Genomic DNA, 19057 nt, shown 5'->3' on the forward strand with positions numbered 1-19057 from the left:
ACGAGTGTGTGCATGTGTGTGTGTGTGAGTGCATGAGTGTGTGTGTGAGTGCATGTCTGTGCATAAGTGTGTGTGAGTGTGCACGAGTGTGTGCATGTGTGTGTGTGTGAGTGCATGAGTGTGTGTGTGTGAGTGCATGCGTGTGCATGAGTGCGTGTGTGAGTGCATGTCTGTGCATGAGTGTGTGTGGGTGTTTGCGAGTGTGTGTGCATGAGTGTGTGTGAGTGTGTGCGAGTGTGTGCATGTGTGTGTGTGTGAGTGCATGAGTGTGTGCATGAGTGCATGTCTGTGCATAAGTGTGTGTGAGTGTGCACGAGTGTGTGCATGTGTGTGTGTGTGAGTGCATGAGTGTGTGTGTGAGTGCATGTCTGTGCATGAGTGTGTGTGTGAGTGTGCATGAGTGTGTGTGTGAGTGCATGTCTGTGCATAAGTGTGTGTGAGTGTGCACGAGTGTGTGCATGTGTGTGTGTGTGAGTGCATGAGTGTGTGTGTGAGTGCATGAGTGTGTGCATGAGTGCATGTCTGTGCATAAGTGTGTGTGAGTGTGCACGAGTGTGTGCATGTGTGTGTGTGTGAGTGCATGAGTGTGTGTGTGAGTGCATGTCTGTGCATGAGTGTGTGTGTGAGTGCATGTGTGTGTGTGTGTGAGTGCATGAGTGTGTGCATGAGTGCATGTCTGTGCATAAGTGTGTGTGAGTGTGCACGAGTGTGTGCATGTGTGTGTGTGTGAGTGCATGAGTGTGTGTGTGAGTGCATGTCTGTGCATGAGTGTGTGTGTGAGTGTGCATGAGTGTGTGTGTGAGTGCATGTCTGTGCATGAGTGTTTGTGTGAGTGTGCATGAGTGTGTGTGTGAGTGCATGTCTGTGCATAAGTGTGTGTGAGTGTGCACGAGTGTGTGCATGTGTGTGTGTGTGAGTGCATGAGTGTGTGTGTGAGTGCATGTCTGTGCATGAGTGTGTGCGAGTGTGTGTGCATGAGTGTGTGTGCGTGTGTGCATGAGTGTGTGTGAGTGTGCACGAGTGTGTGCATGAGTGTGTGTGAGTGTGCACGAGTGTGTGCATGAGTGTGTGCGTGTGTGTGTGCATGAGTGTGTGTGCGTGTGTGCATGAGTGTGTGTGAGTGTGCACGAGTGTGTGCATGAGTGTGTGTGTGTGTGCATGAGTGTGTGTGAGTGTGCACGAGTGTGTGCATGAGTGTGTGCGTGTGTGCATGAGTGTGTGCGTGTGTGCATGAGTGTGTGTGAGTGTGCACGAGTGTGTGCATGAGTGTGTGTGTGAGTGCATGTCTGTGCATAAGTGTGTGTGAGTGTGTGCATGTGTGTGTGTGTGAGTGCATGAGTGTGTGTGTGTGAGTGCATGAGTGTGTGTGTGAGTGCATGTCTGTGCATGAGTGTGTGTGAGTGTGTGCGAGTGTGTGTGCATGAGTGTGTGTGAGTGTGTGCATGAGTGTGTGTGAGTGTGCACGAGTGTGTGCATGAGTGTGTGCGTGTGTGTGAGTGCATGAGTGTGTGTGTGAGTGCATGTCTGTGCATAAGTGTGTGTGAGTGTGTGCATGTGTGTGTGTGTGAGTGCATGAGTGTGTGTGTGAGTGCATGTCTGTGCGTGAGTGTGTGTGAGTGTGTGCGAGTGTGTGTGCATGAGTGTGTGTGAGTGTGTGCGAGTGTGTGCATGTGTGTGTGTGTGAGTGCATGAGTGTGTGTATGTCTGTGCATGAGTGTGTGTGAGTGTGTGCGAGTGTGTGTGCATGAGTGTGTGTGAGTGTGTGCGAGTGTGTGCGCATGAGTGTGTGTGAGTGTGTGCGCAGGAGTGTGTGTGTGTGTGCGTGAGTGTGTGCGCAGGAGTGTGTGTGTGTGTGTGTGAGAGCTCGTGATTTAAAGCCTTTAACCATTTAAATGATAAGTGTAGGATACGGCCCCTGTAAAGCTACATTTGAAAAAGAATCACTTTCATTGCCCTATACCGAGTCATTGAGCGTCAAACATTTACTTTAAGAGTTCAGGACTTTTCACAGGAAGCGGGAATCTGCGCTGCGATTTCTCACCACAATTAATCATTTCAATAGAAACAATGGATTCCAGTATCTTCAAAATAACAATAAACTCATTTGCTTGCAATACTCTCAAACTGTACGGCCAGTGTCATAGGCGGTGGGCGGACCAGCTCACCTTCTGTAAACCTGCGTATCGATTAGCGCCATCTATTGTAAAGATTTGAATGTGCTAACAGGGAACATTTGATTGCCTGAAGTGTGAAAAGTCCTTTATGCTGTAAGTGTTCTCTGCGTGCACCTGTGAATTAAACACCTGTACAGCATCGAACACAATCAGTAAACAGATCAACACGGACGTCAATAACTCAACGTGTTGCTTTGATGTTTCAGAGCCAGTGATGATCTGGAGAAAACCAACACCACATACGTAGAGGAGATTCTACCAACACAAGGTGCAACAAACACTCAACATCATCCAGATGAAGATGAACGTTCAGCATTGTTGACGTTGTTTTCACGGCCCTGTTCCTTCAACAGATGTGACCATCAGACTGGAGAGCGGCGAGTCCCTGTCCATGTCCAGTTGTCATGGCGATACAGACACAGAGCATTTCCTGTCTGCCGCGTGCACAGGGCGACGGGTGTCGTTCAACGAGAGCGCCGTCTATGAGCAGAGCGCCAAAGACCAAGAGAAAGGTCGTAGGTCAGAGACACTGACAGATGGGTCAAGGTTCAAATTTGATGCAGGGGGTCAAACTCCCAAACCACATCTGATGTGTGTCTGTATTCACACGCTGAAAAACATGATCACGAATGTGTTTTAGATCAGATCAACAGACAAAGACCAACCGAAAGACTCAGACAGACAAACTGACAGACAGACAGATATAAAGATAGACAGACAAACTGACAGACAGACAGACATAAAGATAGACAGACAAACTGACAGACAGACAGATATAAAGATAGACAGACAAACTGACAGACAGACAGATATAAAGATAGACAGACAAACTGACAGACAGACAGATATAAAAATAGACAGACAAACAGACAGACAGATATAAAGATAGACAGACAAACTGACAGACAGACAGATATAAAGATAGACAGACAAACTGACAGACAGACAGATATAAAGATAGACAGACAAACTGACAGACAGACAGATATAAAGATAGACAGACAAACTGACAGACAGACAGATATAAAGATAGACAGACAAACTGACAGACAGACAGATATAAAAATAGACAGACAAACTAGACAGACAGATATAAAGATAGACAGACAAACTGACAGACAGACAGATATAAAGATAGACAGACAAACTGACAGACAGACAGATATAAAGATAGACAGACAAACTGACAGACAGACAGATATAAAGATAGACAGACAAACTGACAGATATAAAGATAGACAGACAAACTGACAGACAGACAGATATAAAGATAGACAGACAAACTGACAGATATAAAGATAGACAGACAAACTGACAGACAGACAGATATAAAGATAGACAGACAAACTGACAGACAGACAGATATAAAAATAGACAGACAAACTGACAGATATAAAGATAGACAGACAAACTGACAGACAGACAGATATAAAGATAGACAGACAAACTGACAGACAGACAGATATAAAAATAGACAGACAAACTGACAGACAGACAGATATAAAGATAGACAGACAAACTGACAGACAGATATAAAGATAGACAGACAAACTGACAGACAGACAGATATAAAGATAGACAGACAAACTGACAGACAGACAGATATAAAGATAGACAAACTGACAGACAGACAGATATAAAGATAGACAGACAAACTGACAGACAGACAGATATAAAAATAGACAGACAAACTGACAGATATAAAGATAGACAGACAAACTGACAGACAGACAGATATAAAAATAGACAGACAAACTGACAGATATAAAGATAGACAGACAAACTGACAGACAGACAGATATAAAAATAGACAGACAAACTGACAGATATAAAGATAGACAGACAAACTGACAGACAGACAGATATAAAGATAGACAGACAAACTGACAGACAGACAGATATAAAAATAGACAGACAAACAGACAGACAGATATAAAGATAGACAGACAAACTGACAGACAGACAGATATAAAGATAGACAGACAAACTGACAGACAGACAGATATAAAGATAGACAGACAAACTGACAGACAGACAGATATAAAGATAGACAGACAAACTGACAGACAGACAGATATAAAGATAGACAGACAAACTGACAGACAGACAGATATAAAAATAGACAGACAAACAGACAGACAGATATAAAGATAGACAGACAAACTGACAGACAGACAGATATAAAGATAGACAGACAAACTGACAGACAGACAGATATAAAGATAGACAGACAAACTGACAGACAGACAGATATAAAGATAGACAGACAAACTGACAGACAGACAGATATAAAGATAGACAGACAAACTGACAGATATAAAGATAGACAGACAAACTGACAGATATAAAGATAGACAGACAAACTGACAGATATAAAGATAGACAGACAAACTGACAGACAGACAGATATAAAAATAGACAGACAAACTGACAGATATAAAGATAGACAGACAAACTGACAGACAGACAGATATAAAGATAGACATACAAACTGACAGACAGACAGATATAAAGATAGACAGACAAACTGACAGACAGACAGATATAAAGATAGACAGACAAACTGACAGACAGACAGATATAAAGATAGACAAACTGAGACAGACAGATATAAAGATAGACAGACAAACTGACAGACAGACAGATATAAAGATAGACAGACAAACTGACAGACAGACAGATATAAAAATAGACAGACAAACTGACAGACAGACAGATATAAAGATAGACAGACAAACTGACAGACAGACAGATATAAAGATAGACAGACAAACTGACAGACAGACAGATATAAAGATAGACAGACAAACTGACAGACAGACAGATATAAAGATAGACAGACAAACTGACAGACAGACAGATATAAAGATAGACATACAAACTGACAGACAGACAGATATAAAGATAGACAGACAAACTGACAGACATACAGGCAGAGAGACCAACCGAAAGACATAGACAGACAGACCAAAAGTCAGACATTTAGATAGACAGATAGTTAGATAAATAGAAAGACAGATATAAAGTTATATAGACAGACAAACCGAGAGACAGATCAGACAGACAGAAACAACAACAGACAGACAGACCAATAGACACAGACAGATAAATAGACAGATACATACAGACAAACAGATAGACAGACAGAAAGACACAGACATATAGACAGACAGACAGATCTGACCCAAGTAAACTCGGCTAGTCGAGTCACTAATTGTGGGTGTGGTTTGGATGTAAAATTATAAATTTATTCGACAAACTAAATGAAATGTTGTGCACAGTGTCCACAGGCTTTGTCTTTAGTGTGTGACGTTACAGTTGTGTGTCAGGTACACGCTCACAGAGGGCGACTTTCATCACCTGAAGAAAGCTCGTCTGACTCACCTGCACATACAGACTCCTGCCCTGAACATCCTCACCATCATGGAGTGTGACTCACCTGAGAACAGCGTCAGTGTCACCGAACAGCCCTCGCACACTCCCGCCCTCGCTATATTTCAGGTAATCACGGGATGCACTTCTAAAGGTCAGTGTTAAACTGGTGTTGACAGATTGAGTGCCACATTACATTAGCTTACGTTTTGTGTTTAGCCCAGCGAGGGCCCGTCTCCAGAGCCGCCCGTCTCGTGGAATGGTCAAAGTCCCGTCAGCGCTCTGCCTGGAGATTCGCTCAACTCCACCCTGAACGCCAGCGTTATTAACGGCAACCCCGAATACGCCACGAAACCACCACGATCGCAAACCGTGAGTTATATTCTGATCTGACAGTTCTTCACAGCTTCAGTGGCATTACAACCATGGTTCGAATTACGTGGGAGCCAGTGGGAGCTGAGCTCCCATAGAGAGAGGATGAGCTCCCATGAAAGCAGTAAAATCATACACCTGTGGGGGTCTCTAAACATCATCAGCACCATTATTTTAAATTACAAATAAAGCATTTTTTCCTTCAATATATTCCTTCAATGTTTATGTTAACCCTTTTGCACGTATGATCGATCAACACCGGTGTGATTAGAACGGTCAGTGCATCACGTGATCAACTGCTAAATTCAAACGTGCTTTGCGCTTTGGCTGGCGCTGAGCCAGAGACAGACGCAGCTCAGTACTGCTGTCATGTATCACAACCATAGACAGATCAACTGTTCTGTGTTTTCAACCACATAATGTTTATTTTAGGTTTCAGACATTTAAATACACATAAGTACTAGCAAAAAAATATTTTGAGTTTGTAAAATACACTGATGTCTAGGGAAGCGGCAATAATAATCCTTTCCATTAGCGTTACGTTACAATAAGACACGTTTTCATATCAGATACACATTGTGTAAGTAGCTTTACATTTTACTCTATTCTTCTCCCAGTTCACCGGCCACTTACTTTCATGTATTTCGTGAGAAGTTGAGGAATTGGCGTGTTGTAAAATAACATGGCGCCCATCGCACATACAGCTCAACTAACTCAACGCGATCGTTATAAAGGCGTTTAAACAACAAAACACATCCACTTGCACATATTTGACAATCGGAATATCAGTGTTTCATGTTATAGCTAATACATTTGTGAATATTTTGTATAAAAAGGAAAAATGACATAAAAGCAGATCATCATTCATTCAGCGCTGTGTTGTGGTTACGCTGTGTAACGTGACAAGCAATGATGCGTCACCATGGAAACATTAAAGTGACAGGTTCTAAATAACGGTCACCTAGAATAACTCACGCTGGGGATCAGTTAGAATATTTTAGAAATAGTGTAAAGTTCAGAACCAGCAACCATGCCACCAAAAATAAAAAGATTGCTACCAACATCAGGTACAACTTTGGCAAAATTCGGGTTTATTTCAAAAAAACAAAAAACATCATCAGAGGACAGTCTACTCGTTTCTCTACTCCTGTATTAATAAACATTGAAATCAAAAGAATCAAGTGCAGTGTTAAGCAATTATTTATCACACACACCACGCCTGCTTATAGGCTACTTTTTTTTTTTAAGAGACCCCCACAAAGATGAAATCATAATTCGAACCCTGATTACAACGGAGGATGCTACATAATAACAGCGTGCCACTGGAGCGACTCTCTGCCCGTCACTCACACTTGTGTATCACGTTTATTCTGTTTCAGGTGGAGTTGATAAGCAGCACTGTGCCGACGGAGACGGATTCTGGTTCCGGTCCGGTCACGATTCGCTCCGGTCCGGCTCTGACTCACGGCACCATGTTTCATTTCCTGTCAAAACTTCGGCGTCATGCCAGTCTGGAGGGCGCTGCGCCATTCTTCGCCGTCAAGAAGTGGAAGTTTGACACCATTCAGAGAGCAGCGAGTCTTGACATAAAAGGTGAGGATGTAACTTATCATGTGACAGTTTTTAACCAAATTTAATTGTGTGTAAAACCAATGACTCACACTGCAGTTACATTTGGCGTCTCCATTTTCGAGTGTTTAATCTTGTTAATAAACAAGTTGGCCAAATACATGATTTGTAAACACCAAATGCATCCATGTTTCTTGTTAGCGGTCATGAGACGGTGAAATGTTGCCATGGTGATCACTATGACGACCATCATGTTTGGGAGTGACTCCTGTATTCTGCGCACACGCACAGAATGGTTTAGGATTCACCCCTAAATGATTTAAATGTGGTTTGATTCACTCCAGGTGTATTTTTAAATGTTTATTCCAAAAGTGTGCACATTTCAAGAACAATTTATGGGTTCTGGTTTGATTAAAATGTCTTTAGAAAGAATTATTAATGCCGGCTGCAAAACACCTTCTTATTGTCATTGGTCCACGTCATCATCGGTAGGTGTGACCTGGAGCTCCACCTACTTTTAGGCCGACATCTGATACCCATTCAGTCAGTTAAGATCAGTCAACGTCGGGGTCTGGGTATCTCAGTGAGTATTGATGCTGACTATCTCACCTGGAGTCGTGAGTTTGAATCCAGGGCGTGCTGAGTGACTCCAGTCAGGTCTCCTTAGCAACCAAATTGGCCCGGTTGCTAGGGAGGGTCTGGGTATCTCTGCGAGTGTTGACGCTGACTATCACACCTGGAGGCGTGAGTTTGAATCCAGGGCGTTCTGAGTGACTCCAGTCAGGTCTCCTTAGCAACCAAATTGGCCCGGTTGATAGGGAGGGTAGAATCACATGGGGTAACCTCCTCGTGGTCACAATAATGTGGTTCGTTCTCGGTGGGGCATGGCGAGTTGTGCATGGATGCCACGGTTGGTCACGTGAACCCTGTCTCCGTGGCAACGTGCTCAACAAGCCACGTGATAAGATGCGTGGATTGATGGTCTCAGACGCGGAGGCGACTGGGATTTGTCCTCCGCCACCCAGATTGAGGCGAATCACTACGCGACCATGAGGACTTAAAAGGCACATTGGGAATTGGGCTTTCCAGATTGGGAGAAAAAGCAATTTTGGTGTATAGCTTGTGTTCTTAACAGTCTTATGCAAAGAAGACCATTGTAAATATAATTTCATTTGTAAGTGAAATGATTTGCTTGTATTGTCTTAGGATCTCCACGGAGACGTGCGTTTCAGAGCCAGAGAGCGACCAGCGAGACTCTTGAGCAAGACGAGGAAAATTTCCAAGGTGGAGTCGGTGACTTCCTGCTGCGCAAACCCCCTATTCAGCCACAGGCGGATCCCCTCAGACGGCTCTCCGCGAGCTCTCTGGACACCAGCGCAGGGCTTCCCGCCCCACTCAGCAGGTGTGGTCACATCAGCATCCCCTCTGTTTGCCATGAACCTCTTACAATATCCTAGAAACACTGAAAAATGTCATGTAACTGACTGTAGAGACTTGCAGTGGAATTGAGTGATGTTTTGGTGATGGACATTGCAGGAAAATTATTAAAGGAATAGCTCTCCCGAAAGGCTACTGCAATGATGTCATGTTTCCTGTTCGTCTCTATGTACCTCTGCAGGTTAGAGGTCCAGGCCGTAATGGAGGTCAGTTATCAAGTAGAGGGCGTGATGACAGACGAGGCACTAATGCTTCCCTCATCCTGCCAACCTCTGGAGATGGACATCGCTGCTGATGAGGATAGACAGGAAATTATGGCAGGAGCATCAGGAGGAGATACTGAAGAATTTGGACTAGCTTGCCGTCAGGACAGTTTGGAGCAGCCGAGCCTGTATCGTGACATCTGGAGCCTGAGAGCTTCCCTGGAGCAGTACGCCTCTTCTGACCTGAGCAGCAACGACAGAGACTCCACTCGCAGTGATGCCGACAGCGTCTGCTCGGTAGGTGCCTCGAGAATGGGCTTCCCCGGCAACCAATCGCAAGACATTGATGATGAGATGGACGGGGACGGCGAGTTGCAGTACAACGATGTGTTCAGGGACGCAGGTCTGAGGAGAAACGGAAGAGATAGCGTGGACTCTGAACGAGGCAGTGACGGAGAGACGGGCAACCGGAAGCTGTTGCAGATGGACAGCGGTTATGCGTCGATCGAGGCGCCGTGCAAGGCTCCGGAGGAATTTCGACTCTTTGGAAGTGCTTCTCTGAAGACTGCTTCAGAACGCCGCCGCTTTTTCACAAATGCTGGGCGGAAAGGGACGGTTTGCGAGAGTTTTGAGGCGCGGCTATTCAAGGAAGAACTAGAAGACGAGGTTCCAGAAAGCAGCGTGACTCTGGCGGCAGATAATCCGATTAGTGTTACTCCAGAACTCACTTCCGAACCCAAACCCAGGCCGCGCTTCCGGCGTCGCGACTACAGCATCGATGAGAAGACTGAGGCACTGTTCAATGAATTCTTGCGCCACGATCCTCAGTTTGACCAGCAGGGGTCGCCCTCATTGCGACACCGCCATCGCTCACGTATCCATCTTCGGAAGCAGTGGCAGCGCACCAAACAGTACAGCGACCCAGGTGCTGCACGATACTCGCCATCCCTTGAGCGACAGCGCTGCTACCCGCTACGCAGAGGCGACAGTGCAAACTACCCCTTGGACACACGCTACCATAGCACCCTGCCTCGCATTGCTAGCGCCGCGGACGAAGAGGCCAGTGAGGGGGCAGCTGGTACTGAATCTGCTTTGTCAGACAAGCCAGAAGAGCTCGAGGGTGCTGGTCAAGCCTCAGAAACTGGAAGCTCTGGTCCAGACCTGGAGGAGAACATCAACAACAGCAGCAACAACACTAGCTGTCTATTCTCTTCATCTCATCTGCAGGACAACAGTGCCAGGGATTGTGGGATACCCAAGAACGTGAAGACAGATTCACACAAACATTTGCCGATGGACTGTGGCGAGACCACTTTTAGCACTCATTTGCAATCAAATACAAACACACTCACGCATGGAAACATCCATCATACTGACACGGATAAAGTGGACTACACACGTAACGCCGTTACTGACATCAGTCCATCGGACAAACTAGCGTCCACTCTGGACGATTGGATCTACTCCAGTCTGAGGACTCAAAAAGGAAGTCAAGAGTGTGCGGTGACTGTAAGCCGCACCTCACCCGAACAAGAATAACAGCATGTTCAGAATGGTTCGGGCCATGCTTGAAATGGTAGAGCCACTAGGTTTGTGTCTAGATGGTAACCCTCATCTTGTGAAATTCATATACAACATTCATACGTGTTTATTTGGATTCCTGAAGCAACCCTACCCCTAACACTGTCTCTTCACCAGACACACGTGCCGCGTCAGAACATCAATTGATGAACGCCCCATTTCTATTTACTCGGACCACATTGTTTTCCCTATTCAACTGAAATAAAATGTTTTTGTTTACAAATCATATGTGCGGGGGGGCCTGGGTAGGCTACCACACCTGGAGTCGTGAGTTTGAATCCAGGGCGTGCTGAGTGACTCCAGCCAGGTCTCCTTAGCAACCAAATTGGGCCGGTTGCTAGGGAGGGTAGAGTCACATGGGGTAACCTCCTCGTGGTCACTATAATGTGGTTCTCGCTCTCGGTGGGGCGTGTGGTGAGTTGTGTGTGGATGCCGCGGAGAATAGCGTGAAGCCTCCACACGCGCTACATCTCCATGGTAACGTGCTCAACAAGTCACGTGATAAGATGCGCGGATTGACGGTCTCAGACGCGGAGGCAACTGAGATTCGTCCTCCGCCATCCAGATTGAGGAGAGTCACTACACCACCACGAGGACTTATGGTGCGTTCATATACAACGCAAAAAAAATGTTCGCCTCATATTGTAACGCAAACCTGCGAGTATTCCCGCTTCTCTTCCGGAAATGCACAGGAGGCGGGGCTTCTACGACTTGGTTCATAGTAAAGTTCAACCAATCGCTGGAATCGAGTAGATGCGCATATTTTCAGAACTTACCAGGCCGTCCGACTTCCTCGCTCGCTTTCCTCCAAGCGACGTCTTTATTCGTCCGGTCTCTGTACATGTATGACGTTGTGTCATGTGATTCCGGGTGTCCACACACCGCTACAATTCTTTCATTAATTGTTCCAGATTTCTTCTGCTATGACAGAGACATCCGGACAATCTTAATGCTGACAGGCTTTCGCGACAACGCGCCATGCGGAATATTCGCTCGAGGTGAAATACGTAAACTTGCGCGAATACGCGAACGAAGCGATTTCCCGTGTTTGAGTCGCTCCACTCGCTTCATTCGTGTCGCTCGTGTGAATTCATGTCTATTCGCATCTTTGCGTTGACTTTGTATGCAAGCGTGCCGCACGAAACACTCGATTCGCCTTGTATGTGAATGCACCATTAGAGCGCATTGGGGATTGGGTATTCCAAATTGGGGAGAAAATCCACACACACATACACATTCGCACACACACACACACACTCACACTCTCGCACACACGCGTCGTGCTCTCGCGCACACGCACGCAGCTCATGCACACTCGCGCACACTCGCGCTCACGCACACACTTTTTCTTGACGAGTAAATAAATCACGGGCTAAAAACTTTGAGATAATTTTAAAGCGTAAAAAGACAAAAACACTCAATAAACGACGTTTTTTACATTTTTATACCGATACATTTCTGTTTCAACTATTTTCTTTTCATTTGCCTGTGGCTAAACTCGAGCCTCAAGCTCACATCTGATTGGTCCGTTCGTTGTGATCCGTCTGACATGACGTGTGGATTGGCCACTGCAGTGTGTCGTGCCAGCGGGGGCACTGTAGACACGTGCAACCCGTTTCACAGGATGAGGGTTACCCTCTACACATCACACACGACATCATCTGAACATGTTTAAAGGACTATATCAACTTCTTCAGGTGATACGAGATTCAGTTTGAACCGTGCAGACAGAATAAAGGCTGTTAGCACTTCCTGTGGGCTTGTAAATGTTCTTCTATAGCACCGATACATATATATCCCACAATGCATTGCTCCTGATCTCAATCTCACACTGAAGCAGTTCTCAGACAGAACTCCGTTTCAAGGCTTTAAATAAAGAAGTGAACACCAAGATCCCTTTATTAAATGTGTTTTGGGAATGTTGTTGGTAACATGATGTGAATCTGCTGATCATACATTATAAATGTATCACGCCCCACTTTGCATATTTATTTCTAATTGTTCTTTAGAAAGTGTAATTGTGTGTCTCCAGATACACTGACGGCACATTACTTCAGTTGTGCTCATTTAATCAGTAATTGGGTCAATAACGGGACACTTTTATTTATTTCCCCGGACCAAATTATATATAAAAAACAAACAAACATCCAATTAAAAAAATGCAATTCTAACATGAAGAAGCTCAATTCAATTAAGAGTCATTTTGATCATTTTTCTGGGACGTAAAGTTAAAAAGGTGGTGTAACCATCTGGAGAAAGAAAAAAACAAACATTCATTTAAAGCTGAAATAAAATAAATAAACCAAATAAAATAAGCCATAAAACAATGGTTTTAAAACCGGATTCATATTTGAAAACTTGTGTGTGTAACTTCTTGACAATTATGATAAAAAGTCTGTATAATATTCATAAAAATAGATTTGAACTTTTAATAATGTGTTTGAAATCTATTTTCTAATGAGTGAGTGCTGATGCTCGTACTCGCGCTGCAGGGAAAGTATTTAATACCTTTTATTGATGGTTACACCACATGACATTAAAGTAACTGCCAACGATACCAGCCCTTGGCGATGGGGGGGCACTGCTCCTGATACCAGCCCTTGGTGATGGGTGGGCACCCAGGCAGTTCAGAACAAAAAACAGTCAGATGAAGCTCTTCGGGCTCAATATTAAAATCTAGGATGCAGTAGAAAGAAGAACTGTTCTTTAAATGTACGACAGCTTTTTCCATTCAGACATCGATGCACATAAAACTGTCAGCTGGAGATCAATGACAGTCCCGTTTCCAGCTGCTTCTTACATAACTATATCGATTAATCAGGCAGAACATGACATTATGTCTCAAGAGTTGATGAGACACAAATCGAAGTTTGCTCTGCCTGAAATAAATCTAGAATATCAATTCAACCGCAGGTCTGCGCAACGGTTTATTTCCCCTCGTGTCACATTGAGGAGGTGTAAGAGTGCTGTTGCAGTCAAGGTCGAGCAGCAGATCTGCTGAAGCTGCACAATGTCTCTTTTCCCTTCACAGGAACGAATGCTTTGAAACGACTCCAGTCGCTCCTGTGCTCCCGGGAGCCCCCCTCAGTTTCTGGCCCTGGAGTAAATTCCTATAAATGTCACACTGAGGTGTTTTAAAGGAACACGATTATATAAAGATGTCAGAGCTGTTAAACGCTGAAGACGCCGCATCTTGGTGGTGCTGGGGCTTGAACCCCGACCTTCTGGTCAGTAACCCTGAGCCTCAACCACTGAGCCACCACTGCCCCACATCGTGCAACAGATACTGATGATGTGAAGGAATAATGTTCCTCACACTAAAGCCCGTACACACATACACACACTCACGATTAATGAGCGCTGCCCAATTCTGCCGACAGCGACCTCCGGCGGCTACATGTGGGCGCGGTGAGCGACACAGCAAAGTTGAGAAAAGTTTAACTTTATGCAAGTGGAGAGCAGAGGTGTGGTCTTGATCGCAAGACGTCTCGAGACCATATAAATGTGGTCTTGGAGGGTCTAGTCTTGGTCTGAAGAGGTCTAGTATTGGTCTGGGTCTTGGAAGGTCTAGTCTTGGTCTGTGTCTTGGAGGGTCTAGTATTGGTCTGAAGGGGTCTAGTCTTGGTCTGGCTCTTGGAGGGTCTAGTCTTGGTCTGAAGGGGTCTAGTCTTGGTCTGGTTCTTGGAAGATCTAGTCTTGGTCTGAAGGGGTCTAGTCTTGGTCTGGTTCTTGGAAGATCTAGTCTAGGTCTGAAGGGGTCTAGTCTTGGAGGGCCTAGTCTTGGTCTGAAGGGGTCTAGTCTTGGTCTGAAGGGGTCTAGTCTTGGTCTGGTTCTTGGAAGATCTAGTCTTGGTCTGAAGGGGTCTAGTCTTGGTCTGAAGGGGTCTAGTCTTGGTCTGGTTCTTGGAAGGTCTAGTCTTGGTCTGAAGGGGTCTAGTCTTGGTCTGGTTCTTGGAAGATCTAGTCTAGGTCTGAAGGGGTCTAGTCTTGGAGGGCCTAGTCTTGGTCTGAAGGCATCTAGTCTTGGTCTGAAGGGGTTTAGTCTTGGTCTGAAGGGGTCTAGTCTTGGTCTGGTTCTTGGAAGATCTAGTCTTGGTCTGAAGGGGTCTAGTCTTGGTCTGAAGGGGTCTAGTCTTGGTCTGGGTCTTGGTCTGAAGGGGTCTAGTCTTGGTCTGGTTCTTGGAAGGTCTACTCTTGGTCTGAAGGGGTCTAGTCTTGGTCTGGTTCTTGGAAGGTCTAGTCTTGGTCTGAAGGGGTCTAGTCTTTGTCTGGTTCTTGGAAGGTCTAGTCTTGGTCTGAAGGGGTCTAGTCTTGGTCTGGTTCTTGGAAGGTCTAGTCTTGGTCTGAAGGGGTCTAGTCTTGGTCTGAAGGGGTCTAGTCTTGGTCTGGTTCTTGGAAGATCTAGTCTTGGTCTGAAGGGGTCTAGTCTTGGTCTGGTTCTTGGAAGGTCTAGTCTTGGTCTGAAGGGGTCTAGTCTTGGTCTGGTTCTTGGAAGATCTAGTCTTGGTCTGAAGGGGTCTAGTCTTGGTCTGAAAGGGTCTAGTCTTGGTCTGAAAGGGTCTAGTCTTGGTCTGAAGGGGTCTAGTCTTGGTCTGGTTCTTGGAAGATCTAGTCTTGGTCTGAAGGGGTCTAGTCTTGGTCTGGTTCTTGGAAGATCTAGTCTTGGTCTGAAGGGGTCTAGTCTTGGTCTGAAGGGGTCTAGTGTTGGTCTGGTTCTTGGAAGATCTAGTCTTGGTCTGAAGGGGTCTAGTCTTGGTCTGAAGGGGTCTAGTCTTGGAAGATCTAGTCTAGGTCTGAAGGGGTCTAGTCTTGGTCTGGTTCTTGGAAGATCTAGTCTTGGTCTGTGTCTTGGAGGGTCTAGTATTGGTCTGAAGGGGTCTAGTCTTGGTCTGGCTCTTGGAGGGTCTAGTCTTGGTCTGAAGGGGTCTAGTCTTGGTCTGGTTCTTGGAAGATCTAGTCTTGGTCTGAAGGGGTCTAGTCTTGGTCTGGTTCTTGGAAGATCTAGTCTAGGTCTGAAGGGGTCTAGTCTTGGAGGGCCTAGTCTTGGTCTGAAGGCATCTAGTCTTGGTCTGAAGGGGTCTAGTCTTGGTCTGAAGGGGTCTAGTCTTGGTCTGAAGGGGTCTAGTCTTGGTCTGGTACTTGGAAGGTCTAGTCTTGGTCTGAAGGGGTCTAGTCTTGGTCTGAAGGGGTCTAGTCTTGGTCTGAAGGGGTCTAGTCTTGGTCTGGTTCTTGGAAGATCTAGTCTTGGTCTGAAGGGGTCTAGTCTTGGTCTGAAGGAGTCTAGTCTTGGTCTGAAGGGGTCTAGTCTTGGTCTGAAGGGGTCTAGTCTTGGTCTGAAGGGGTCTAGTCTTGGTCTGGTTCTTGGAAGGTCTAGTCTTGGGCTGAAGGGGTCTAGTCTTGGTCTGAAGGGGTCTAGTCTTGGTCTGGTACTTGGAAGGTCTAGTCTTGGTCTGAAGGGGTCTAGTCTTGGTCTGAAGGGGTCTAGTCTTGGTCTGGTTCTTGGAAGATCTAGTCTTGGTCTGAAGGGGTCTAGTCTTGGTCTGAAGGGGTCTAGTCTTGGTCTGGTTCTTGGAAGGTCTAGTCTTGGTCTGAAGGGGTCTAGTCTTGGTCTGGTTCTTGGAAGATCTAGTCTAGGTCTGAAGGGGTCTAGTCTTGGAGGGCCTAGTCTTGGTCTGAAGGCATCTAGTCTTGGTCTGAAGGGGTCTAGTCTTGGTCTGAAGGGGTCTAGTCTTGGTCTGGTTCTTGGAAGATCTAGTCTTGGTCTGAAGGGGTCTAGTCTTGGTCTGAAGGGGTCTAGTCTTGGTCTGAAGGGGTCTAGTCTTAGTCTGGTTCTTGGAAGGTCTACTCTTGGTCTGAAGGGGTCTAGTCTTGGTCTGGTTCTTGGAAGGTCTAGTCTTGGTCTGAAGGGGTCTAGTCTTTGTCTGGTTCTTGGAAGGTCTAGTCTTGGTCTGAAGGGGTCTAGTCTTGGTCTGGTTCTTGGAAGGTCTAGTCTTGGTCTGAAGGGGTCTAGTCTTGGTCTGAAGGGGTCTAGTCTTGGTCTGAAGGGGTCTAGTCTTGGTCTGGTTCTTGGAAGATCTAGTCTTGGTCTGAAGGGGTCTAGTCTTGGTCTGGTTCTTGGAAGGTCTAGTCTTGGTCTGAAGGGGTCTAGTCTTGGTCTGAAGGGGTCTAGTCTTGGTCTGAAGGGGTCTAGTCTTGGTCTGGTTCTTGGAAGATCTAGTCTTGGTCTGAAGGGGTCTAGTCTTGGTCTGAAAGGGTCTAGTCTTGGTCTGAAGGGGTCTAGTCTTGGTCTGGTTCTTGGAAGATCTAGTCTTGGTCTGAAGGGGTCTAGTCTTGGTCTGGTTCTTGGAAGATCTAGTCTTGGTCTGAAGGGGTCTAGTCTTGGTCTGAAGGGGTCTAGTGTTGGTCTGGTTCTTGGAAGATCTAGTCTTGGTCTGAAGGGGTCTAGTCTTGGTCTGAAAGGGTCTAGTCTTGGTCTGAAAGGGTCTAGTCTTGGTCTGAAGGGGTCTAGTCTTGGTCTGGTTCTTGGAAGATCTAGTCTTGGTCTGAAGGGGTCTAGTCTTGGTCTGGTTCTTGGAAGATCTAGTCTTGGTCTGAAGGGGTCTAGTCTTGGTCTGAAGGGGTCTAGTGTTGGTCTGGTTCTTGGAAGATCTAGTCTTGGTCTGAAGGGGTCTAGTCTTGGTCTGAAGGGGTCTAGTCTTGGTCTGGTTCTTGGAAGATCTAGTCTAGGTCTGAAGGGGTCTAGTCTTGGTCTGGTTCTTGGAAGATCTAGTCTTGGTCTGTGTCTTGGAGGGTCTAGTATTGGTCTGAAGGGGTCTAGTCTTGGTCTGGCTCTTGGAGGGTCTAGTCTTGGTCTGAAGGGGTCTAGTCTTGGTCTGGTTCTTGGAAGATCTAGTCTTGGTCTGAAGGGGTCTAGTCTTGGTCTGGTTCTTGGAAGATCTAGTCTAGGTCTGAAGGGGTCTAGTCTTGGAGGGCCTAGTCTTGGTCTGAAGGCATCTAGTCTTGGTCTGAAGGGGTCTAGTCTTGGTCTGAAGGGGTCTAGTTTTGGTCTGGTACTTGGAAGGTCTAGTCTTGGTCTGAAGGGGTCTAGTCTTGGTCTGAAGGGGTCTAGTCTTGGTCTGGTTCTTGGAAGATCTAGTCTTGGTCTGAAGGGGTCTAGTCTTGGTCTGAAGGGGTCTAGTCTTGGTCTGAAGGGGTCTAGTCTTGGTCTGGTTCTTGGAAGGTCTAGTCTTGGGCTGAAGGGGTCTAGTCTTGGTCTGAAGGGGTCTAGTCTTGGTCTGGTACTTGGAAGGTCTAGTCTTGGTCTGAAGGGGTCTAGTCTTGGTCTGAAGGGGTCTAGTCTTGGTCTGAAGGGGTCTAGTCTTGGTCTGGTTCTTGGAAGGTCTAGTCTTGGTCTGAAGGGGTCTAGTCTTGGTCTGGTTCTTGGAAGATCTAGTCTTAGTCTGGTCTTGACTACACCTCTGATGGAGAGCGAGTTTTGGACGTGACAATCAGTTGAGTGCAGCAAATAAACCTATAAAACACTCTCTCCTGCAGAATGAACATTTTTACTGACAAGAAAACCAAATTAAATATCTCATCTGTGATCACAACAATAATGTTCAGAGTCCAGAGACCTCAGTGGATAAAGTCCTGCACGTGCACTTCAGAAGCGCACCAGATGTGTGGAAACTGTATCATGTGTCATTATCGGAGCTTGAATTCTCCCACAAAAACAAACGGAAACAGTTTCGGTTGGGATGTGTTTTATATAAATAATACTTAAAAAATATTTAATCAGGGAAAAGAAGAAACAAACCAAACGGGGAAAAATAAAGGCAAACATCTGCAGTGTGCAGCCGTCAGTCAGTCTCTCCAAACGTGACACAGCATGCGATTATATAACATCGGTGTGATCATCATCATCACCAGATTTCCTCTTTCAATCATTAAAGTCATTCCTTTACATCAATCTGTTAAACTGCAGTTCATTACGGTAAATTAAAAGATGTTGTAAAAACTAAACGGTGAGATCAGATGTTCATCATCAGCCGCTACAGACAAAACAAACGTCTTTGGGCGCCGAACAGGACGAGACCGTATGGGACAGAGGAGAAACCGAATGTGAGAGAGGAGGATTGTGGGAAACTCGTCTTCAAGAGCCTCCTCAGGTGAGCGTCCCCTGCTGCAGTTTGTCTTACAGTTCATGGTTATGACACAAATGTGCGTTCAGTGTATCGTCGGCCGGGGAAACAACACCTGCAGAGAACAGAGAGAGAACGCAGAATTTAACCCACCGTCATTACTTCAGACAGCTAATGAGGTATACATCTCATTAACATAATTAACATTCTGTCTGGAGTTCAAACGGGG

At 45.7% G+C, this 19057-nt stretch overlaps 2 protein-coding genes across 3 annotated transcripts in view; one reads left to right on the top strand and one right to left on the bottom strand.

Moving 5' to 3' along the window:
* Positions 1 to 11980, top strand: part of LOC127645767 (voltage-dependent calcium channel beta subunit-associated regulatory protein-like) — a 35797-nt gene extending 23817 nt beyond the window's left edge. The window contains exons 4-10 of the mRNA XM_052129432.1: positions 2381 to 2442; positions 2528 to 2693; positions 5504 to 5675; positions 5766 to 5918; positions 7298 to 7511; positions 8694 to 8889; positions 9106 to 11980. Of these exons, the coding sequence (XP_051985392.1) occupies positions 2381 to 2442; positions 2528 to 2693; positions 5504 to 5675; positions 5766 to 5918; positions 7298 to 7511; positions 8694 to 8889; positions 9106 to 10666 (2524 nt within the window). The 3' untranslated portion in view covers positions 10667 to 11980. The remainder of the gene's footprint in view (positions 1 to 2380; positions 2443 to 2527; positions 2694 to 5503; positions 5676 to 5765; positions 5919 to 7297; positions 7512 to 8693; positions 8890 to 9105) is intronic.
* A 6154-nt stretch (positions 11981 to 18134) lies between these two features.
* LOC127645793 (serine/threonine-protein kinase STK11-like) overlaps positions 18135 to 19057 on the bottom strand; it is a 31431-nt gene continuing 30508 nt past the window's right edge. Inside the window, exon 10 of one of the 2 annotated variants that reach the window (XM_052129473.1) lies at positions 18135 to 18943. The gene's annotated coding sequence lies outside the window, so the exon portion shown is untranslated. The remainder of the gene's footprint in view (positions 18944 to 19057) is intronic. The other variant, XM_052129472.1, reaches the window with a different exon arrangement.

The sequence above is a fragment of the Xyrauchen texanus genome, chromosome 6 (assembly GCF_025860055.1).
Source record: "Xyrauchen texanus isolate HMW12.3.18 chromosome 6, RBS_HiC_50CHRs, whole genome shotgun sequence".
Lineage (NCBI taxonomy): Eukaryota > Metazoa > Chordata > Actinopteri > Cypriniformes > Catostomidae > Xyrauchen > Xyrauchen texanus.